The sequence below is a fragment of the Martes martes genome (assembly GCF_963455335.1).
Source record: "Martes martes genome assembly, chromosome: 11".
NCBI classification, from domain to species: domain Eukaryota; kingdom Metazoa; phylum Chordata; class Mammalia; order Carnivora; family Mustelidae; genus Martes; species Martes martes.
In genome coordinates, this window is record NC_137899.1 from 53,771,219 (window position 1) to 53,796,248 (window position 25,030).

The following is a 25,030-nucleotide window of genomic DNA, read 5'->3' on the forward strand; positions in this document are numbered from 1 at the left end:
TCATCCTTAAGCACACAGTAATCTTCTTGGCAATGAAAATGGAAAGAAATACAAAGGTTCTCTAGGAGTGTTAAAGGGAGGTTTTAGATTTTTTTTTCTTCCAGACTATCAGTGAAACCTCTTAAAAATGGCTTTTGAAATGTAACGTCAAGTCCTCTCTCCTAGTCTTCTCACAAACAACCTTGACTGCTAATCTCTTATTTTGCCACAACCCACAGTATTCCACTCCACCCTGAAAAACAGAAAAATACGACATTCCCTCCTGAAGACAATTTCTCCATACAGAGCAAACTGAATATAACTGAACACGTTTTAGACAGAAACTATATACCAAGAAAATGTCGGTGGGTTCCTAAAGATGGATAGGGTGAATTGTATGATCATGTGAATGATATTTTTAAAAGCTCGTATGTCTGTAGAATAAACAAACACACCACCTTTGTCAGCATATTTCTTTCATTTGGCCCTATTTTTCACCAATGTCTTGGAATCACCTAATTCACCTTGTTCATATTGCCGTTCTACTTTCCCCTGGGGCAGCATTTAGAAGTTACTAATGATTCAAAAGAGGAGATAAAAGTCTCCATTGAAAAGTCAGATGGCTGAGAAAGAGAGAAATACCACTGACCTTGGGCTCACTTTCATAATTGCCTTCAGAGAATATTCAAAAGACTTTGCCATGCTGTTTTTCACTGGTAGGTGATGCCACTCTATCCTAACTTTACAGTCCTATCAATTAGCCATTCTGGGAACTCCTCTATCCCTCTCCTCCAGTTAGCTTCTTTCTGGCAGCAGGTGAGGTGATTTTATTAGGTGATTGGTCCTACTTTAAGAGTGAGGAATTAGAAGTAATAGAAGATTTGCCCCTGGACCTCCTGGGTGCGGTGAACCTGTAGTCTCGATGGGGTTTTAGACGGCTCTGTCATGTCATCAGCAATTTAGTAAGTGGTATACAGAGGATGGATACTGCAGGTGAAATTCCATTTACCTAGCCTCTGATTTAGTGCAGAAGTTTATAGAAGCAGGCCCACTACCCAGCCTCGTTAAGAAGGACTCAGACGACTAGCTTCTGGAATTACACCTCAGGGAGGAAGTTTTCCTGTTACGTGAAATAGTGCAGAGGTTAATCTCTCCTCACCTTTTTGGTGGAAAATTGATGGTGGCCTCCCCAACATTCATCTCCTTCCATTTCCCAAAACATTTCGATTTCACCTGGTGATCAGTGACTCCCAAACTTGGCGCTCTGGTTGCGTTATCAAAAGAGGAGCCTGCGGCCAGTTCTGGCCAATCAGAGGACCATTGATTATAGCTCTCCATGATTGGCTGAGAGATGAGCACCATCTAAATTGGTCCAATCAGAGGGACCATTCTTGGAAGGTTAGCGGGAAATACTCTCTTGTCTTTATTGCTCAGTGTTTGCTCAGAAAAGCAGAGCCATCATCAATGATAGACCCTGAGGGTTTAGTATGGTTATCTGATCTTCCACATTTGTGAGAGCTGGTCACAGTCTTGGCTGGCTCCTTTCTTCTGTCTTGGTGCTGAGCCTGAAATCATAGGTCAGGCCGGAAGAAAAAGACGGACATGGACTGGGGAACAGCAGATAAAACTAGATTGTTTGTCGGTCACTGGCACCTATGCTCCTTTCTCCATGACTCCAAATCTGCAGCCTCACTGCTGAGTATAACCCACATAAGTGGTACTCTCGCTGTCGACTGGCATGCACACCTGGCCAGGATTTGGCGAAGGGAAAGAAAGAAGGATAACTGAGGGAAACCAGAGCTGCAGACCAGGCAGCTACCTGCCGACCTGCACCCCACCCACTAATGGAGTCAGGATCTGCAGGGGATCCTGAACCAAATCCTCTTACTGAGTCAGGGTCTGCAGGGGGTCCTGAACCAAATCTTCTTACAAGAGTCACCGTGTGCTCTACTGTGACCTAGATAGTTCCCACATTTCACTTCAGACCAACCTTAACCAGAGATACTTAGTGAGAACTCTGGGAAACATAGTTTGGTTTAGCCAAGCTGACAAAGCTGAAACAGCCTGAATCTGGAACGCGGGAAATGTTTGGCTGGAGGTTCTGCAGCCAACTTGAACCCTGAGAGGACAGCCCGGAGCAGCTAGGCTGCCTTCGTGGAGCCCGCGAATGAAACCGATGTAATCAAAGGCAGAGAGGCGGGAGAAAGAAGCAATTTGATCACATCCTTCAAGACCCGAATCCAGTAATGCTTGAAACTACCCTATTGTTTTCAGATGTGAGGGACAATAAATTCTTTGTGCTTAAGCCAGTTTGAAACGGGTTTTCTGACACCAGCTCCTGATAGCCTGCAAAGCGACAGTCTTAACATAGGGCTGCTGTGTTTGCTTTAGCTGAACTTTCTTAGTTGTTTTGAAGAGCAATCTGAAGCAGTGTGAAATCTATCTTGGAGAAAACCTAGCATCAGTTAATTTGTAACTTATTATTGATCAGATAAGGAGAAAGAACTGAGATACTTTCCATTTAAACACACACACACACACACACACACACACACACACACAACACAAAGAGAGGAAGAAGTTTCCATTGTCCCTGAAGAGTCTCCTTTTCTTAGACTATAATCAAACTCTTCTAAATCTCCCCTTCACTTTCCTTCTTTTCCTCTGTGATGTAAGGTGCCTGGGTAAGCACTGAGTACCTGTTTCCTGGGAGTAAAAAAAGTATATTTTCCTCCCACAAAATGAATTTTTCTAAGAAGTTTCTTGGCTAATTCTATTATTCCATTTAACCTAATATGTGTAAGATCAACCTTACACCAAATTTGTCAATCCCGAGGTCTGTTTAAAAGACTGAGCTTGGCAGAACAAGTTTAAATAAAACTAGTAACTTCATCATGACTAAGCTTTGATTTTTAAGTACTAAAAATACTTAAATGGATATGCTAAATGTCCCAGTTCACTCCATGGTTTGAATGTAGACTTAAATATTGGGAACATTTAAAAATCTGCTTCCAGGCACAAAAGGACAGTCTCAAATATCTCTACAAACAGAAAGAAAGAAAAAAAAAAGTCATAGATCCTCCTAGTTACCCAAAGAAGAACAATTTAAAAAGGAAATGATGGCAGAAGATGAGCTATAATACATAATGTTTAAGTGAATTGGCCAGTTCATCACCCTTCTCAGAGTCTCCTCCCCTTTAAATGTGGAACTACTCATTGGAAAGAGAACATCTGGCTACCTTATTTAACAAGTGCCTATAATCATACTCTAATTCTACAATGAAAGTGAGACATATAGATGGTTCCATCGACCACATTAGTTGAAAACATTTTTTCCCCAGCAAGGAAAATTAATTCAACAGGAGTGATGGGCCAGTAAAAACAAGGCTTCCTCAAAAGAACCAAGTGCATCATCACATATATTTTGCAAAATCATCTTTTTTTTCTTAAAGATTTTGTTTATTTATTTGACAGTCAGAGATCACAAGTAGGCAGAGAGACAGGTGGGGGGCAGGGGGAAGCAGCCTCCTCGCTGAGCAGAGAGCCAGATGTGGGGCTCGATCCCAAGACACTGGGATCATGACCTGAGCTGAAGACAGAGACTTTAACCCACTGAACCACCCAGGCACCCTGCAAAATTATCTTAACACTCTTTTATAGTTATACCAAAATTAATAATCTCAATTATTAAGTACTAATCTCAAATTATTAACCTATTTTGCCTCAAATGTTATGTTTCAAACAAGATGCAGAGTTCTCAATTATTTCAATTAGCTTTCCAACCAACATTATAATTTTGAAATAATAAGGTTTGCATTAATTCACTGTGAAAAGTTCACTGTATATAAATAAATGGAGCTACCATATAACATGATTTTTGAGGTTTTTTTTAATAATTTAAAAATGATTTCTCTGATGGAAAGACACAAAAATTTGTTTATCTAAAAACAAGTTTTTCTGGCTTAACAAAGATTCTTTCATTTCTAGAGAAAGGAAGGAAACCGTAGTTCAGTGGTTCTCAAAGTGGGGTCCCTGGATCAGCAGCATCTGTATCATATGAGAATTTAGCAGAAATGCAGGTTATTGGGTATCACCACAGACCTGCTAAATCAGGAATTTGGGGGTGGGGCCCAGCAATCTGTGTTCCAGCCAGCCCTCCAGGGGATTTTGCTGCTGCTGAAATCGGAGACTTCCTGCAGGAGAGATTATTGCCTGGTCTAAGGCCTTGCAGGAGGCACACTAAGGAGTGTGTCTGGCAGTGTACTTTGGGTCACTGCTCGTAAAGCTGCTGCTGCCCTTCTAAGCAACCCTCCTACACCATTGTCTAGTCCATTTGAAGATTTGGGTAGTTTGCAGCTGTTCAAAACAGTACACATTGCAAAGCATTTTCACTAGGTTCTGTGAGTAATCGTGTGAAATGCTGTAAAGTGCTTAGAATGTTCGTGTGTATGTGCTGTGTGTGCTTTGCCTCACAGAGAGGGGACATTATTTTGATGTAGATGATTAGTATTATTAGTAGTTCACATTCTCTTCCTGCATAGCCAAATAAATAAAAAAGACCATGAAATATCCTACTCATTAAATACTCATTGACATTTAAACCCATGGGGAACTCTTGAGGTTACCTAGTTCAAGCCCTTTGTTTTATGGGTGGGAAAACCAAAGCCCAGGGAGGCTGGGCGACAGGTCAAAGATCTCTTAGGACGTAACAGGCGAAGATTTAAGCCACAGCTCTCAACTCTAGACTCCTGTTTTGCAGAGGAAGCCATTCTTGTTGTATTCACTACTACAACAGCAGAGCTTGCTCTGGGATTCTCTGCTTTGGCGTTACAAATTATTATCTAGTACTGATTCCCCATCCTCACTCCCTCATATATGAACTGACACTATTATTCAGAATTGCAAAGCTGTTATATTTAAAACCTTCTGGATTACATAAGCCTAGATATACATAAAGAGAAAGTCAATGTAAAAAATATATGCAGAAGCCACAAATCTGTACTTTTAGTGAAATCTTGATGCTGAATATGAGATAAACACCAGATGCTACCTACGTGCAAATTCAGGTTTCCTGTGTGCATATAATCACTTTTTATTTTGTGTTGTAGACTAATAAATATGCATGCAAGAAACCAACATTCAACAATCATCTTATTCTGAAGAATGCCTTTGCGTTACCTGTACCTAGCATAATGCTAATATATGATCTTTGGAACTTCACTAACTAAGGTGTACAGCAGTACATGGGAAACAACTTCATACAGAAGAGGGGAAAATTATGTGGTAATGAGAAGAAAAAAAATCTATTTTAATTAGAAAAACCTCTAGTCACATAATTTTTCAATATTCTTTTTCTTTATATTGTCTCAAACATTCCTTAGACATTAAGAAAAATTACAGAAAATATAATTGACAACAGCATCGTATGAAAATTCAAGTTCTGAACCTTCTAATTATAGCATACTATGATTTGAATGTACTCTATGGTATTTCTTTTTTCCTTCTATTGTATGTTCATGTCACATATTCAAACCTGTTTATTGGCAGTGACATTTCTTAGACCAATGCCATCCATTCATGTAGCAAATGCTGCTCCTTCCAGAAGTCGAGTCATCCTCAAGGTCAAAACTTCATATGGTATTTCCTACATTACAGGACATGAAAGCGTGCTGTAACCATTACTGGTATGAACAGTTAATCATCTGCTCTCTCCTGCACCTCCTTAATTGGCCTTCGTAGTAAGGCTTTAACAGAGGAAGTGGAGGATCTGTGGCTTCCATAGAAAAACTGTGACACTACAAGCTGAGCACTGAACTAAAATCTCATCCTAATGCATCATTAGAGAAAAACCCTGAGGTACTGAAAGAACTATCTATGATATTTCCAGTTCTGAAATGCTTAAAGAAGTTTTAGATTAATGGCTTTTGATGTTTTTAATGATGTCAAGGATGGGATTTAAGTGCCTTATTAATTCCCTTGATTTGCTGCCAAATATTAAAGGCAATTCGTGATTACTGAGTTAATCTTTCCTGATTATGAAATCCATTATACGAAGAAAAATATAAAATTCAGAAAAGTAGAAACGATTTATAAAAATATTAGAATATATTTATAAGAACAGAATGTTTGGACATGGGTTTAAAATTTCTCTGGAAGGATTTGTTGCAAGACTGTAAGATATCTTTGTATACATTAATATTTAAGCCATTGCTTCATCCTAGAGTTGGACCTCATGTTTTTCATTTTTTAAACTCTTTAAACTTCCCAGCCACAGTCACAATCCATGATGCGCTGTAAACCTGAAGTGATTTGTTTAATCTTACTACCCTAATCAGCTAACAGGGTCTCTGTCTTCTCAGATCTTGGAGCCTGGAAAAACCCAGTTATTCATTCTGTACTAATGCTTCCCGAAATTCTCTGGTTTGCTGACATGTTAATAAGATTCCAAGAATGTTCTAAAGAAAGCAAAATCACCACTAAAAATGATTGTGTCCTGAACTTACACACTGTTGTTTTTTTCCCCCCTCTCTCTGCATTTATTTTCAACTAAAATAAATTCTGTCCTTGAATGTGTGCATAACTCCCTGGGCAGGCTATGTTCTCTTATTATCAAATATAAATATTGAAAACCTTAAAGATTGTTCTTAAACCTAATTCAAATTACCTTTGCCAGCATAACAAATAGCCCAGGGTAGGTGTATTAAAAGCTCTAAAAAGATTCTGCTTTTACTTTTTAGCCAAATGGACATGTTTTATTCAGGATCCCCAAACAAAATCCTTATTCAGCTTATCATATTACCATTGAGGGTGTGTCTTTCCTTCCTTCATTCTTCCTCCCTTTTAGGCCTGTCCTACTGGCTCCCTGCATCTCCTAAGCCCCAACTTCTGCCCGGGACCTACCTCTTCTACCCTCCCAGACCAGAAGCAGTGCCTGATCCTCCTTTGGGCTCATCATTTCTTTCCCAGGGCAAATATGCCTGATCCTTCGGATTCCTGTGATGGCCCTCCATATCTCCATCCCTTGGCGTCTTAGCCTGTCCCTTGCAGTTTTTATTACAGATCCAATTTTACATTAAACCGTATGTTTTAAATTTTTGTCTCTTTCTGTCACTTGGCAGAACTGAAGTCAGGGATCATGTTGTTTCTTCTATTGTAAACCCCAAGCATCTATGTGCCTGCTACAAAGTAGGTACACACGTTCCATCTCTTGATTAAGTGACAATAAATGAATGACTGTCCAAAACACATCAACGTTGGCAGATGGCCAAAGGATTTAACATATGAGTAAGCACAAAACATCTTTTTGTGAACTCTACCAGCAGTTAGCATTTGTACTGGCCTAAATTCCTGGGTAGTCTCTGTTTTCCAAAAGCTTTATGAAATGCTCTGGTAAACACACACACACACACACACACACACGTTTACATGAACATTCACACACAGAGATATCAGTGTTTTGGGTGGTTAAGACTGCTACACTCAACAGTTATAAATCAGGTTCCTAAAAACTAATTCTTCTTAATAAAAGTCTCTGAGATTTGAAGAACTACTCTGCACTATGATCCTGAAAAAAGTCCAAGTTAGGCAGGATTAGCTCTGTCCCAAAATGCTGGAAGAAGATGGTGAAAACTACAGTCCGTGGATACAGACAATAGATTTCTGAGGATAAATCATATTTCCCTCTGGCGGTCTTTCAAAAGATAGTGGAAAAATACAGCAAGCTTCCTTTAAAATGAAGTAGCTACCCTGTCCCTATAAGTTTTAATATGCACTTTAAATTTTTACTATTTTGCTATGTACTGTTTTTTAAAAAAGATAAATAGAACCATGTTTTGCAGACAGAAAACTTACTTCACATTGCCAAATAGCCCTGAGTGTCCTCTCTAGTTCTTAGTCTCTTCAGATAAAAAATGGGAAGAATGTTAGCACACTCCACTGAGAAATAAAAGAGATCAAATATAGAAAGCTTATAGCCCTGTGCCTGTCCACAGAGTATGTGTTTGCTTCTCCTCTCTCTCAACCTGCCTACTGGTAAAACTCCAGTGTTTACCCTGGGAGCCTCTAGTTTATCTGGGTATCTGTGTGATGTAATTATGCTAACAGTCATTTGTTTTAACTTAAATAAATTAAAAATAACTTTGAAAGTGATAGAGGGCTTTATTTTCCTTCGCAACAACAGAACAGCTTAATGTTTGCATTTGAAACATATATAAAAATACACATTTGATTATAAAACCTATCTTTGAATTTTGTGTTAGGCTGTGCTTTTACCAGGGAAAACATACTTTTTCAAGCTTGAAAAAAATAAGTAATACTTTTCTGAGATTCTTTTCACACACACGCGTGCACACACACACACACACTCATTTTCCCCCTGCCATTCTCCCTTCCTCCGCAGAACATACCCTTCATTTTTATACTTCGTCATAAGTTGAGAATGCAGTTGCTCTCAAAAACTCTAAGGAATGTATTAGTATTAAAGCTCCAGTTAAGTCTCGCCACTGTTTGGTCACAGGGTTTTTCATTCTGTCCAAAGCTGATTGAAGATCTTGTAACACGTCTCTGTAGCTGTTTCCATAGTGAGCACCCCAAGTATAGAGAAAATCATAGGCAGGTTTCCACATCATCTACAAAGAAAAAAAAATTAGACTGGAGTAGGGTGAAAGTAAAGCAGAGAAGAAGATAGATGCATTTTAAAAAAGAAGTTTTAAAAGCCTCTTAAGACATAAAAAAAAAAAAAGGAATACCAATTATGTGTGGATTTACTTAATGTCATGAAAAATGTTTTAGTAACACTTCCCTCATATATCCCTGCGTTTCTAAACCAAGAGGTTTTTAAAATAATGACTATAAGTAGGGCCCCTTCTTTTTTCTTGATCCATCATCTAAACATTGTATATTGCCTTGATCTGAATATAAAATTCCTTGCACAATTTTTTGATAATATTGAGATGTTACCAAGATAAATTTCTCACTCTCTGAGAGCCTTTTAAGGTAAAAGTAATGACTCTTTTATTGTAATAGTATCTGTGGTGAGCTTTATGACACCACATACCAGAGAAGGAACTATACGGTGTATTTAATTCTTTAAGTAAGTCATTTTATTTGAGCAAGTCTATAAACAAGGAAAAATGTACCTTCATGATCAAGTCAAAAGGAAAGCAAAAATAAAGTTCTCTAATTAAAAAAAAAATTTAATGAATCACTTTACGACCAAAAGAAAGATCAATATTGAATACTTATTTATGCTTTCCCTGAGCACCTACCCATGCCAATGACATCATTGTTTCCATAGAAATAAATGTACGTCAAAGAGGAACTTCATGTTCAAGCATGTATGTAATGGTAACCAAGGCAACCAGGCTTAGGGAGAATAAAGACAAAGGCTGAACAAACAAGACAAATTGTAGAACACACACACACACAGAAACACAACCAGCTTAAAATAAATTTTCTCTAAGAAAATGAAAAAATGAACCATGCACTTATAATTGGAATATTTGGAATATAAGCTTTATTTGGGTTCACTAAACTCATTCATTTGTGATTTTATCACTTGCAAAATGCAGGAACACAGACTATGAGCTCAATATTACGCAGAGCTGCCCTCTTAAAATAGAGCCTCCATTAACAGTAATATCACATGAAGTAGGGGCTTGGGATATAATTTTTTACGCTGCTTTGATAGCCTCATATACTCTACAATTGAAATTAAAAGAATGAAAGACCTAAATAAGGAGTTTTGTTGTATTTCAATTCAATCTACATAAGAGGCTAGGCATTGAACCCAAAAGACAGTTTGATGTTATTTGTCCAAATCGACATTCCTGAGAAACTACAAATAGTCATAGCTTCACCTCTCTTAATGAAGCTTGACTCTGCAAGGTACCAAATGGAAAATGATTACCAAAGTTATACCATGTCCAGGTGGTCACAGAACATCATTCCAAATGGTCTCAGATTTTTTATGTAAGATTTACCCTCTCCAACCAGGCTTATAAAGAACTGTATCTTCCATCACTGATAGACTGTGAATGAGGTGTTCTTTCATCTATTTTTCTGAATACTCACTTTGAAACCAAACCTTCCAATTACTGGTTACCACTAATAGCTCAGCAACGGAAAATGAGTTGAGGCATATAACAGAGCCTTTTTTTTTTTTTTTTGGCAGATTCAATCTTGTCTGTCACTGCTCAGAGGCAAAGATGCACTAAACAAGCAGATTAATTTGTAGTCAATATATACTAACCCTCTGCAAAAGCTTTAAAACCTGTATTGTATGTTGCATTCATTTAAAATTCATTGATGCTCAACTAGTTGGCACATTATTTTTCAAGTTGTCAGATGTTGTTTAAAATAATGATGTTGGGGCACCTGGGTGGCTCAGTGGGTTAAAGCCTCTGCCTTCGCCTCAGGTCATGATCTCAGGGTCCTGGAATCGAGCCCCGCATCGGGCTCTCTGCTCAGCAGGGAGCCTGCTTCCTCCCTCTCTCTCTCTGCCTGCCTCTCTGCCTACTTGTGATCTCTGTCTGTCAAATAAATAAATAAAATCTTAAAAAAATAAAATAAAATAAAATAATGAGGTTTATAGCCAAAGTCTTCTAAGATTTTATGCTAAATCCTTTAGTAAATGAATGATTAAAAAAAAAGATGCATTTGAAGATATTTTATGATAAATAGCAACTGGGAACATTTTGGTACCAAGATGATGGTATATATCACAAAAAAACAGATGTCTCTTAAAGAATCACAGTGGGTAACTTTCACATTGTGCACCCTTCTGTGTGCAGAGTCAGAGTAACTTCATAGAGGCAGCCAAAATGGCTGCACTGCCTTTCCCGGTAGAAAAGCTCTGCAAACTCTGCATCACATATCTTGCTGCAGCAGGGTGGATTGCTATGTATAGAAAAGCCCTGAGGCATATTCAATCATGCATCAGTTCCTGGGTGTTGTCTGAAGCAGGAAAAGTACCCAGGTGATGCAGGAATTGGAAACTACAGATTCAGAAGAAGTCCAATGATACAGTTATCTACTCACTTATGCAGAGAGCCATATAATGTTCTCACATTTGGCAATTTTAACGATAGAACATTTCAGTCAGCTCTTTCAATTCAGAGAAATTTGGAGTGCTTTCTGAGCCTGGACCCTAATTAAGACATCTGAAAGTGTAAAAGGACTTCCCAGGACTACTCTGAATTAGTCAGAAAAGCAAGGAGGCATATTGCTTTAACTCACTGGGGAGTCTCTGGAGTCTAATCCATAAGCTACATAGAAATGGGTACAACAGCTCTGGGCTGAAAACACTAGGGCAGTGGTAAATTTCAGGATTTATACTACAATGAGTATATATTGCATTCCATTTTTGTTTCTCTTTGCACCAAACTAAACCTGAATATCCCTTTAGTGTAAATCTGATCTGTTACATAAAACATCATTCATGGCCCTCAATAGAGATAATAGAGAAAGACTATTGTAGCACAAACACAATGAATATATTCAAAATGCATTGTTGTTCATTAATTAATTATATCACTTATTAAATCAAGAAATTTTGAGCAGCTACCACTACAAAGAATTTTGTTACAGAAAGGAATAAAATGATGAGTATGGCATGGCTGAATTTTAGAAGCTCTTAGCATAGAAGGGAGAGAGAGATTTGTGCAAACACTGGCCCAATGTATGATTAGACTGGATTTGGTCACTACCAACAGTTAAGAAAAACTCAAAAAATTACTTTCATATTTTCATTTAGTGTAATAAAAAATGATAGTTCCATTGATTGAGAAGCTTTATGGTATAATAGAAAGAAAGCCAGGTTTTGGTGTCAGAGTTCTGGGTTGACCTCTGAGTTACATTCCCTGTTGGATAGGTCAATTTGAGTAAATTAATCCAAGTATCTGAGCTTTGTATTTTGCACTCTATAAAATATAGATAATAATTTCCAGGTTTATGTCCAAAGCACCGCCTGAAATATCTGGCATATAGTTTGCATTTAACACTTTTTAATAGGATATGAATGGGTAATTTGGGGATAAAAGAAAGATTAGAAATCTAGCTTTAGCCTTACTGCATATGAGGTGAAGGAGGGAGTATCTCTAGCTTAAGTAAGACATTAGAATAGAGATACGAGGGGGCACCTGGGTGGCTCAGTGAGTTGAGCCTCTGCCTTCGGCTCGGGTCGTGATCCCAGGGTCCTGGGTTTGAGCCCCACATCGGGCTCTCTGCTCAGCGGGGAGCCTGCTTCCCTTCCTCTCTCTCTGCCTGCCTCTCTGCCTACTTGTGATCTCTGTCTGTCAAATAAATAAATAAAATCTTAAAAGAAAATTAAAAAAAAAAAAAAAGAATAGAGATACGACCTCCAGGGAGCAGCCAAGAGTTAAAGTGATGATGAAATCATGAATGGAGGAAAATGCCAGGGAAGAAAATGAAACGATGGAAAATTTAACCCTCAATTAAGTCTACAGTTAGGGATCACGAATAAGAAATAGAAGCAATGAAAAAATGGAGAGAACCTGGTGTCAGAGTAATAGAAAATGAGGTAGGGTACTTTATGGTGCAAAAATCAAGGACTGATAGCATCCCAGAAAAGACATTCAGCTCACAGCAGCTTCTTAGAGCCTGTTGTTCACATAACCTCCCACCTGCAAGTTCAGTGACACCACATGGAGAGGTTACAATCATCAGTGTTAGGAGTTTTTATACCATGTCTTACAAAGCATGACAAAAATCCAGCTTCCATCAATGCAATAAATAATAAGCTGTCCTTTGTGGCATAGCTATGTGATATTTGACTCAAGTCCTTAAATATTTACACTTTTATTTCTTCAGCTCTTCTTTCTATGCCATTCTACATTCCTTATTCAGCAAGTGAACATGTGCTATCGAAGGCAAAGACAAAAGGGAAAACTTGCGTACATTAATTTAACTACAGACTTCATGAAACGGTGTCCAAAAATACACATTAAAAGCCACAAAGTATTCTCAGCTTTGTAATCATTAAAGAGAAAATAAAGTTACTTTTTTCTGGAAATGTCTGAATGAATAAAATAAGTAGAATAAACAATTTTCTTTCCAGGATGACCTAAGTCCTCCAAAAGCTGGAAGTGACTATGGACTGCTTAGATCTCTTCCCGGTTTATGTTATCTTATATCTCTTCAGCTGTTTGAAATAGCTCTTCTGCTGAAATAGTTCTCCTGTTTGTGTTCAGTGTTATGATTTAAGGGATGATACGCTGAATCTCTGCACTAATGCTTGGACAAATCAAAAGGTGAGCATGCTCCTGAGAGTTTGTTTTTGCCGAATTTTTCTTAACCACAAAACAAATTCTCACAGCTTTCTCATCACTGTTACAGTTACTGGACACACAGGCCTCACTCTGACTCCCTCACTCTTAGATTTTTTTGAAGGTTAACTTCCTGATGTTATGGGTTCATCTTTGACTAGGAAACACGAGGCTGAGAAAAGCTTGGAGCTGTTAATTTCTCGGAGGTGTGTTTTGATCTCCCTCTGTAAGCAGCAGCAGCATCAGTAAGCGTTTAACCTAGTGAAGGTTAGTAGTTTCCCAAGTCCTGGCATTTGTGTAAAAGAATTATATCTTTGGTTTATCTTCCAGGTATTAAAGGACAAAGAAAAGGGTAAAAGAACAATAAAAGAAGTAGTGAGATGTTAAAAGAAATGAAACAGGAATAGAGATTTAAAGAATAGTTTTCATTTTTAGAGAGCTTGGTCCCAGAAGCCAATAAGACTCATTAGATAATGCTCTAGATAATGAAATGCAACATGAATAAAAGCAATTCAGATCTGAGCACAGCATTCTATGTCTTTTTTTAGCTCGTAAAACATGAATAGCATAAAGAATGCAATTGGTTAACTACATTTGGATAATTACATTTTGCCACATTAAAAGATTCATAACCCACCTACTTTCCTCATAAAACTCTAGGAGCAATGTTTCATTTTAAGTATAATTAGCTGAAGAAGTATTAAGGCAAATTTGCCTTATTAACGATTATTGCATGTGTTCTATATTCAGTACATCATCTATAATATTCAAGTGGACATTCTACCACCTATAATTGGTAACAACCTAAATATTGTTGAAGATGAGGTTACGATTATCTGCAGAAAAGAAAGGAGGCTAACATATCACAGTGGGGGGGGTCCCTATCTCTTCAGAAGGGAGATGGTACTTGGTTAAAACTTGATGTAAGATTCTCTTAGAAAAGTCTCTTTGCATACAGCCAGCTCCGTTTTGTCTAGGAATAACCACCTGGATCATCAGGGACTAAACATAAGCCACAGGAAGACAGAGGACACACTCCTTGCCAGTGCTTCTACTCAGAACAGTCTAACATCTTAGGAGAACCTACTGGACAAGCCATTCTCACTATGTCACTAACTCACTAACCAAGAATATAAGTCAGGTCACCTAGCTATAAATCCAGGGTCATTTCATGAAAGTATAGCCACGGGCTTATTTCAATGTTAAGCAGATTTACATCTTAATGTATGCAATGTTAAATGCTGATTTACATGTTAGCTGGACTCTGGTTATCCAAAATTCCTGGTTGGTTGTGATCCTTCAAAATAAACCTTAATAAAAAAAAATCTAAAAAAAAAATCTAAAATCTAAAACAAATATTGATGTCTCTAAGTTCATTTTAAGATATCTTTATAATATTTAACTAATATTTATTAATATGATTATTATTTCTACTTGATTTTCAGTGTGTAATAAGATATATAAGGTAGAATTAAACCAAAGATGATACAAATATGGTAATAAATTCCACTATGATGTGGTTTTTTTCTTTATTTCATTTTCAAAAAATGGAGTATTTTTTGAAATTAAAGATGGCAGCAACAAGCAGTATAGTATTGTACAAAATAGACTATGACAATCAAAATATTATGTCACCGTGCCAAATACCTAGCACAAACAATGCAGAATTAAGCAATTATTCTACACATTTTACCACTGGTAAATGAATTTCCACATAACACTTTCCCATTTTTAAAGAAATTATAAATGTATCTCTTTCTGTAAAAACCCATCAAACCACATATTTAGGTATCAAGGCTAGAAGGGGACAATGCCACATCCCTGTAAGCAGAATCCAGGACTTGCTGTGTGAGCCAGAAAATCATAAGAGTTCCAGGACATGCCTTTCATCTTTTGCAAGAGATATTTTCCAAGGAAAATTAAATGTTGTTAAACTGGTTTAAAAAAAAAAAAAAAAAAAGCTGACCAGCCAAGATTTTTTTTTTTTGTCATTTGTTCCCATGCATTACCATTCTGCCAGTTTCTCAGAAGAGAAACCTTGAAATCATTGCTGACTTTTCCCCTACCTATATTCTTTTTTTTTTTTTTAAGATTTTATTTATTTATTTGACAGAGAGGGATCACAAGTAGGCGAGAGGCAGGCAGAGAGAGAGAGGAGGAAGCAGGCTCCCTGCCAAGCAGAGAGCCCAATGCAGGACTCGATCCCAGGACCCTGAGATCATGACCTAAGGTGAAGGCAGAGGCTTAACCCACTGAGCCACCCAGGCACCCTTCCCTTACCTATATTCTTTCTACAGTTACTCTCAGCCATATTACTAAAAACTTACTATACTTTATTTCCTTTTCTAAAATCACTCAGCATCACACAGTTGTCAAATTCACCTCTTAGTCAAAATAATAGATAATATATATTTAGTTACAGCAAAGGCAAATCACTGTTCCAAATATTTCATATACATTGTTTCATTTACTCCTCCAAATATCTGATGAGCAAGATAGTATTTTTTACCTCATTTTACAATAAAAAAAAAATACTTCTAGAAGAGTCCAGTAACTTGCTGAAATTCTTAGGGCTAATAGATGATAGAGTTGGAAAAGGAATCCAGACCAGGAATCTTAACCACTTGCTCTGGGAGTCATTAAAGACTCTATCGACTTCAAATATATGCCTCTCTGAACAATATTTCCACCCATCTCTTCCAATAATTATTAAAATGTACCTCCCTCCAGTCTGCATATCCTCCTCAGTGGTCTCTTGAAGTCGTTGATATCCAGAAGCACTGAAATCCCCTTTCAATCCTTTCCCATTATTCAAAAGCTACCCAAGCTTCGGGACTAAGATGTGCCTGCTGACAGCTTCTTCCCACTTTGATCTTGTATTTAGTTAATTCTGAAAGGAGTTATCATCTATTGTGCAGAGTGGATAGGACTATGTGTAAAACATATCTGGGTCTGGATCCCAGTTCTATACTTAATAATCATGTAATTCTAGATAATCTACATAAATGCATTCACTCTCAGCATATTGTGACAAGTCAATAGTTAGAATGGCTTCTTCACAAAGTCTGTTAAAATTAATGGGATATGGTAAAAAAATGCTCATAATGATTAGTTGACACACAGTAAACATGCAATAAATTGCAACAACCATTACTATTTTCATTTTCATTTATTTCAGCATCAAATCATATGCCTCTTTAAAATAAAATACCTAAAATATTGAGGTGCCTGGGTGACTCAGTCATTTAAGCAACTGACCCTTGATTTTGGCTAAGGTCATGCTCTCAGCATCGTAGGATTGAGCCCCACATCTGGCTCTGTGCTGGGCATGGAACCTGCTTAAGATTCTCTCTCCCTCTTCCTCTGCCCCTTGCTCCCTCTCTCCCCATCTTAAATAAATAAATAAATAAATAAATAAATAAATAAATAACAATTTATTTCAATTCCCAGGCCAAATAAAATTTGGCTTAGAGAGAAAAGAAGTCACATATTTCATTCTGTTTGTGATTTTTGTAGCTTGTAATGCTCCAATGTTAAGAACGGATAGTCCTAGTAAATGTGTTAAGTGTACAGATGAATTAAATACTGAGAGTAAGGATTCAGAGGAAATATACTAAATAAATAGGAAGAATTCCATATAGAATTTTTATTCATCTATAAAAATAAATAAAATTAGCTGTTTGAGGAATAACTACTCTGTCATTTTAAATCTAGACCTACAATAAAGTACTCGGAGCACTGTAGCTGCCAGTCAAAAATGAGGAGGGACAAATTTACAGCTAGAAGATAAAACAGAAAATCAGATCCTCACTGATTGAGTGTTGACTACAAAAAGACTTATAAATACACAGTGCCAGTCATAACTCTATAGGTGAGTAGTTTCTGGTATGAGAATAAATTACAATTAGCAATGCTGACTTCCTCAGGCTTCCATAGTTACGGTGGCCCATTCTGGCAGGTCAGATAAGAAATCAGCCTTGACAGGCCTATTTGTGTCAGTGGCTGAGGTGGAGCCCAGTGGGGTAGAAGGTAATTTGATAAGAAGAAGTGATGTTTTAGTGTCTTTGGTAAATAACTGCTCTTATCGAATGAGATGGAAAGAGCATATCCTTTATTGTTAGGCAGGGGCCAATGGAAGACAGTCGCTAGGAAATGTGTCATATATACTATTAATCCCCAGAAGGATAGGTAAAGAGTATGCAATTTAGGCCTGAGAGTATCTTAGCTCTGACATCCCCAGCATTTCCTCTTGTAAAATCCAATTTTCTTTAAATAGGCTATTTTTCTAGTATTTTGTTGATTTTGTTTTTTGAATTAAAGCTCTAAATATCTTCAGAAAAACTCCAAGGAATTTTCATTAACTTTCACAGGAGAACCTTGGCAATGATTAAACACCTCTGTATAGCATAAATGTATTTTCTTTCCAAAGAAATACTCTGACAAACATATTTCCCTCAGAATCAGATTCCAAGTTTTGTTGCTTTGCTTTTATGTAGGAAATGAAATTTCATTAGTAAAGTTGAGTAACATTTCTTATAACTAAGGGAGATAGTTAGTTTAAAAGTGACATTCTCAGAAGTCTCCAGAGAGAAGGTTCTCTTTTTTCACTATTTTTAAAAAATATTTTAGGGGTGCCTGGGTGGCTCAGTGGGTTAGGCCTCTGCCTTCGGCTCAGGTCATGATCTCAGGGTCCTGGGATCGAGCCCCGCATCGGGCTCTCTGCTTGGCAGGGAGCCTGCTTCCCCCTCTCTCTCTGCCTGCCTCTCTGCCTACTTGTGACCTCTCTCTGCCAAATAAATAAAATCCTTAAAAAAAAAAAAAAAAAAAGCAAAAGTTAAAAAAAAAAAAATATTTTATTTATTTGACAGGGAGAGAGAGAGAGAAAGCAGAAACAGGCAGGGTAGCAGACCGGGAGAGGGAGAAGCAGGCCCCCTGCTGAGCACAGAGCCTAGGTGGGACTCAATCCTAAGTCCCTGGGATCATGACCTGAGCTGAAGGCAGACACCCAAGCAACTAAACCACCCAGGTGCCCCCAGAGAGAAGCTTTTCTTTTTCACCTCATAAAAGAATGAGAAATGGGCAAAAGTACTCAAGGAAAATCTGACATACTACGAATAATCTCTATTCTTTAATTGGATTGAAGTTTAAAGAAAATGTAAAGGCAAATTTTGGTAGTATCATATGACGGCTTGAAAAAAGAAAAAGAAAAAGTGAAATGTGTGCTTTAACCCCCCCAGTCCTGACTACATCTGGCCCTGCCACTCAGTCACCATGGTGGATTTGGCGTGGGTGGGCAGAGTATAATAGTTAAAGTACAAAGGCCCCAAAGCCAAAGTCTATGCTCCAAACTTGGTTCTATGAGTTCCTAGCTATATATGTTTAAACAAGTTACTTAGCCTCTCTGCATCTTAGATAGTATTAGTATCTGCCCCAGAACTTTGTGTTGAAAGGATTAAATAAAGATTAATTTTTGTGATGCTCTTGGAGCAGGGTCTGGCCCACAGTAAGTGCCAGATAACTGTCTTTGAGATAGAATAAAAATAGAACAAAAGGAAAAGGAGAAATTGAAGAAGAAGTAAAGTGAGTGAAAGAGCCCGATTGTAGACACTGGCACACATAGAGAGGAATTGCTGGGAAGTGTGCCCTCTGAGGAAGTGAGATAAAGGAAACGGAAGCCGCATGGGAACCACCAGGCCTCATTATCTCCCTGCCCTGATACTGGTTCCCTCCCTCTGCACACTCTACCCAGAACTAATACCAGCGTGTTTTGAAATCATTTCTTGACTTGTAAATTGATCATATTTAAAAATAAGCTCCTTCCTGAGAGAAAAATAATTGTATAGCTGTTAAAAATTAGCATACATTTACCCTTCGGTTTAAGTGGCCTAACAGGTAAAGACTCCCATAAGTTGGGATATACTATGCATAATTTTCTAAGCATTTAATACTACAGATCAGAGTGATGATTGTTAACCTTGCCACAGTTAGTTGAATGATAACCTCTAGACAGACATCTAGGAACTTCCCTTCCTGCTTCTGAGTATTTTATCAAACTCAGACATAGACTTAGTCATTTGTGATTTGGACTGTGCAAAAGTGAATAATGGAAAAGTAGGCTGTTTGTTGGCTTTCGTCAAGATTTGAGGGAAGACAAAATATAAACAATCACAGTTAGAGAGAAGTTAGATGTTTAAGAAACCTGAGAGAGTAAGTAACTCTCTGGTAAATAATTCTCAAGAAAACCTTTTTTTAAAACAAAGCCTTACTAAGAAAAAAATGTCTGCCTTTCAACTAGCAACTTTTTAAAAATTGAATCATTTTTAAAGTAGTTTTAGGTTCACAGCAAAATTGAGAGGAAAGTATAGAGATTTTCTATGTATATCCCACTCATACACATGCATAGCCTACCCCATTATCAGCAGCCTCCACCTGAGGGGTAAATTTGTTACAGTTGATGAATCTACAGTGATACATTATAATTGCCTAAAGTCCACAGTTCACCCTGGGTTCACTTGTGGTGGTATATATGCTGTGGGTTTAGACAAATACATAATGACATAAATCCATCACTATGATATTATATTGAGTATTTTCACTTAGTATAACTTTTGTGCTCTGCCTATTCATTTCTCCCTCCTGACACCTGGCAACCACTGATCTCTTTGCTAACTCCATAGTTTTGTCTTTTCCAGAATGTCATATATTTGGTATCATACAGTGTAAAGGTTTTTTTTTTTTCAGATTGGCTTCTTTCACTTAGTAATATGCATTTAAAGTTCTTCCATGTCTTTTCACGGTTTGGTAGTTCATTTCTTTTTAGTACTGAATAACATTCCATTGTTTAGATGCACCAGTATATTGATCTTAGCCAAAAGGCCGAGAAGCAATAGATGCGCCAGTCTATTTACCCAAATACCTACAGACTTGTGTGGACAAAAGTTTTCAACTCTTTTGGATAACTACCAAGGGCTGTGACTGAGTGATCATATGGTAAGGGGGTATGTTTTGTTTGTAAGAAACAGCCAAAGGTCTTCCAAAGTGGCCATTACCATTTTGCATTTCACCTGCAATGAATGAGGGTTCCTATTGTTCCACATTCTTGACAGCATTCAGGGTCATCAGTGTTCTGGATTTTGGCCATTCTGTTAGGTAGTGGTATCTCAATTAGACAGCTTTTTAATCAATTTCACTTAAATATCAGAATAGTATATCCCTCATAATGTTGTCTTTTTTTTTTTCTTCCTTCTTAAAGGTTTGTTGTCTTTTAGCTCATACACCAAAAACTCATTTGGAGGTTGTAATGTCCTTTTCAGGGTACAAAGATAAATGTAGTTTGTAAAGGGGATGTAATCTATAAGGGGGAAATAGGTCTTGGATGCTCTTGGCTAAAGAGTCTGTTTATGGGAGTCCTTGCTGGAGAGCCAGGCTCCAGGAACCCTGAAGCTTCTACTGCAGCTGCTGGGATTCAACTGACTTGATTTGACTCTTCAAGCTTCATGGAAAGGTTGTCTCGTTCTGCTTATGCAGCTGGCATAGTTGTTTTGTTTCAAAATAAGAAAATTTCTCAAGAAATTAAAACCCAGCTCTATGCCCAAACAGGAAATGGGGAACATGGCTTCTGCCTCCTACCAAGTCATCATCTAATCCAAGATCACCTTTCCTTAACTGAAATATCCTGGAAATGCTTTCACTCATGTGAGAAAGATAAAGAACATTTTATATGTGATCATCACTGGAATACTTCCATTTAAGTCAATAAAAATGGACTCACTTTCTTTATCATAAATAGAGAAAATATTAACCTAGTTAGGCCCACCAATATACATTTGTTTTAGTATTAATAAAAATAGTTGCAAGGTGAATATTTACTTTGCAGGAAGTGTTGTTCTTCTGTATTTGATGTCTATAGCTCTTGCTGTATACAAAATTGTGAAAGAGGCAAGGAAGCTCTTAGATGTTCCTAGCTCTCATTACCAGTAACCCCACACCATCCACTTCCTTAATGCTTGTCACTAAACATTATTTATTACAAATGACTAATTCTGTGACTAAGGCTGATAAATGCTTATTGTTCTATCCTCTTCCTTTGTTCTGATTTGGCCCCATTTCCTCCCTTCAAAGTTTATCTGTTCCTGCCCCGAGTTCTTATAGCCCTGCTTACTGACTGACTAGCTATCCAATTTGGTCCAATTATTTGAGCAAAGACCGTGTTAAAATGCAATCCAATAGAAGAAACAGCAATGTATTTTAAAGGTTCTTGATGCCTTTGAAGAGTGATGTGTGTATATTTCAGATAATGTTGATGGTTATGGGGGCAGTGACTTCAGTTAGTGGATCCTCTAGACACTCCCTCATTTAATCTATGTATGTGGTGTAGACTTGATTACATTCGATTTACTTGATCTGTAATTTTCACTATTTGATTAGATGAAGAGAAATCTTACCTCAGCAGCAACATCTCCAGCTTTTCCTCGGTGAGGAATTTCATATGCTTCCATCTGTTGCTTTGTGAGTTGTACTAACTTTTCAGCCAGTTCCCTCCAGCCTTTTCCAAGCTTGACAGCTGAAGTCAGAATAGCAGCCTCTTGGATGAGATGTGCTACTAATCCTTGGCAATCCATCTTCAGCAGAGCCTGCAGCAACAATTACATATCATAGTTAAAATCAACTAATTTGGGCTTTCTCCTATAAGTAAAATTTTTCATTATATTTTCTAGAAACTGGCATCATCTTTCTCACCACATGTATATTTGAGGTTTCTAAAATTCAAAAAGCTGATTTACTTTTAAGAAAATCCAATCAGCAAAGTACAGAGGATATGACTAGACCAAAATTAGGGGAGATTTAAGCCCAACTCAGTGACTAATTATAGGGCCTTGGGTAAACCACTCAACTAATATGTTTCTTAATATCCTAATTGGAAAAGGAAGAAGTTGAACTAGACACTTACAAAGATACCCTGAGGTTCTAGCAGTCTGTAATTTATCAACCCAGGGATGGTTATTCACTCTGCAAAAAAATAATTCCTTTCCTTACCAGAGAATTGGCTACAGGATTTCTCTAAAGAATAAGCACACTGGTGCTGGTAAATATTACTCTACTTTTCACTAAAATGTGATTAAAACTCCCCAGAATAATGCCTCTTGCACAAAAATGAGATACTCCTACAACTTTGAACAAAGCTATAGATATTTATGACTTCAGAAAATTAACTATCTCCCTTCAACACCAGTTTAACTGTGTTAAATAGAACCACAACATATTAAAGATAAAACACTTAGTCCTCAACTATGCAAAATGGAAACCCACCAGAGAATCTTCCCTTCCCTTCCCGCCCCTTCCCTCCTTAGTAAGGCATCTGAGCTTTGTCAATCACCATGCATATTTCAAACAAATCTGTGAATTTCCCTTTGCCATGAATATATTTTTAAAACATGGAATTAAACCTATCTATGTCTCTTTCCTGTTCAAACAAGCAAAGAAACATGTGTGGTAGCACCTTGTCATTTAACAGCACTAAAAAGCTTTATCCATCACTATGAAACAACAAGTAAAAATGAGTGACCAAGTAAGGCAACTAATAAAGTCCATAGAATATTCATGGCTATGGAAGCATTAGAAAGACCACCATGGTTTTTATACATTGACTGTATTGGTCCATAAATTTACGGTGAGGAGTTATGATCTCAGGAAAAAAGCAGCACTGAGCCAGGAGGCCCTGGAAAGTGCTTTAAGTAAATTGTGGAATGGTTTTAGCAATGCTTATTCTAGTTTCTTGTTTTAAGGAAAAGAAATCTGCACTTGGACTTACACAATCTGAATTTAAAATCCAGTACCACAAAATATAGGGCTTTAGATAAATCACAAAATATCACTGTTTAATGATCTTTAAAATGGATACAGTGGTAATACCACCTTTTCTAGATGCCTATAATCTTTGGGAAAATTGAATCAGATATCCAAGTGCTTTTAGGATATGTCAAGTGTCAAGTATAGGAGGACAACCAGTCTCAATGTCTAGATATGTCTGAGGGTTTTTTGAACCCACAGTCTTTATTAGTTCCCTTCCAGCTCTCCAAATTAATACATAACTCAAGAAAAACACATATTTATTATGCAGATAAAGTTTCAAGAGATGGCTTCTATACCCCATGCTCCATCATCTTTTGGTTAGATAACCAGGTCCGAGCTCCCTCCACAGAAATCCTGAAGCCTTCACTGAGGTGTGGTATGAACTACTCCCTTGAGTGAGTTCTCCATCAGCACTGTTCAGCTAGTTACCAAAGCCACTCACTTAATTAGTATACACCAATATAGAGCAGATATGATTAGGCTAAAATTTCCAGGCCATTTGACCAAAATAACCTTTTTTTTGGTCACTAGGAGAACAAAGAAAGCAAGTTTCAAATCAAGCCTTCATGAGTCCATGCTGAACATGAGCTAATGCAGAGATAATGAGAGGTAATGAGCTGCTGTAAAAGGCACATGCAGCTTCAAGCAGGTAGATCAGCCAATGACTCTGAATGCCCTCGGTGGAGAACCCAGCACACTGTCATAAAACACCAGATACTGGGGCTTGGAAAATTTAACCCCATCAGTATCACTGTAGAATCATACAAATAATAAAGGAAAGAAAGTGTTATATATATATATATATATATATATATATATATATATATATAATTTCTTGTTAAATTATTGTTAGTGTCTCAAAGTAAATTCTTCTCCAGAAATCTCTATCCTCCACATGCACCTGGATGAGAGCTGTCCTCCTCTCTGTGAACCCGCCTGGGTACTCCCACCCATCTCTCACAGGGCACTGGCCTTGCACAGTTACAACGGCATTAACTACACACCAATACACGTAAGTCACACAAGCTTCTACACCACACCACACACACACGCATTCATAACTGTTTTAGGAAAGTAGAGTAGTTTTAAGGGTGGCTTTGGAGCCAAAAAGGTCTCAAACCTTGTCTCTGATACAAACCAACTGTGGGATCTTGGGCAAGTTTCCCAGCCTTCCAAGACCCTGTTGGTAAGATGAAGCTCCTACACTTACTCCAAAGAGTTGTTGGCTAAGTGAGAGATGTGTATGAAGAGTTCAACACAGGGCCAAACACATACAGAACCCTACAGCATTGCTAGCTATCATTATTATTATTTATACATTCATATTATAACCACTTTTAGGAATATACTTCTGGTTTTTCTCTTTACTTTTATAAAATACTGTATTTCCACTTTAAAGGCAAACCAGTTCTTTAACTCTTTATAACTCTCCACTGAGCCTTACACTGAAGTAAATGCTATGGTGGGGAAAAAAAAAATCCTGAAAGTTCTATTAAAACATGAAGATTAAGAAGAAAGTTAGCAATACCACTTTTTGGATTGTGCTGCATCACACAAATGAGAAGAATATTAAACTGATAAAGTGAAGACATTGATAATATGGGTTTTTAAATTTTGACAATATGTTTTAAAAACAAAACACTGCAAATTTTTAAAAAAACACTAAATAGTGGACCTATAAGAATGGACAAGTTAATTAATCTTGTTTCAGTTGGCTTTTTTTTTTTTAAATATTTATTTATTTATTTTTAGGGAGAGATCTAGAGAGCAGGGGGGAGGAGCAGAATGAGAGGGAAAGAGAGACTCTCAAGCAGATTCCACACAAAGCACAGAACCCAACAGGGGGCTCAATCCTAGGACCCTAAGATCATGACCTGATCTGAAATCAAGAGTCAGAAACTTAACCAACTGAGCCA

At 37.4% G+C, this 25,030-nt stretch overlaps 1 protein-coding gene across 1 annotated transcript in view; it reads right to left on the reverse strand.

Annotated features, from left to right (window-relative positions):
- Window positions 1–8,119: 8,119 nt before the first annotated feature.
- The window catches only part of MACC1 (MET transcriptional regulator MACC1), a 57,116-nt gene continuing 40,205 nt past the window's right edge, over window positions 8,120–25,030 (reverse strand). Inside the window, exons 5-6 of the mRNA XM_080819019.1 lie at window positions 21,707–21,895; window positions 8,120–8,606 (exon numbers count right to left, since the gene is read on the reverse strand). Of these exons, the coding sequence (XP_080675145.1) occupies window positions 8,394–8,606; window positions 21,707–21,895 (402 nt within the window). The 3' untranslated portion in view covers window positions 8,120–8,393. The remainder of the gene's footprint in view (window positions 8,607–21,706; window positions 21,896–25,030) is intronic.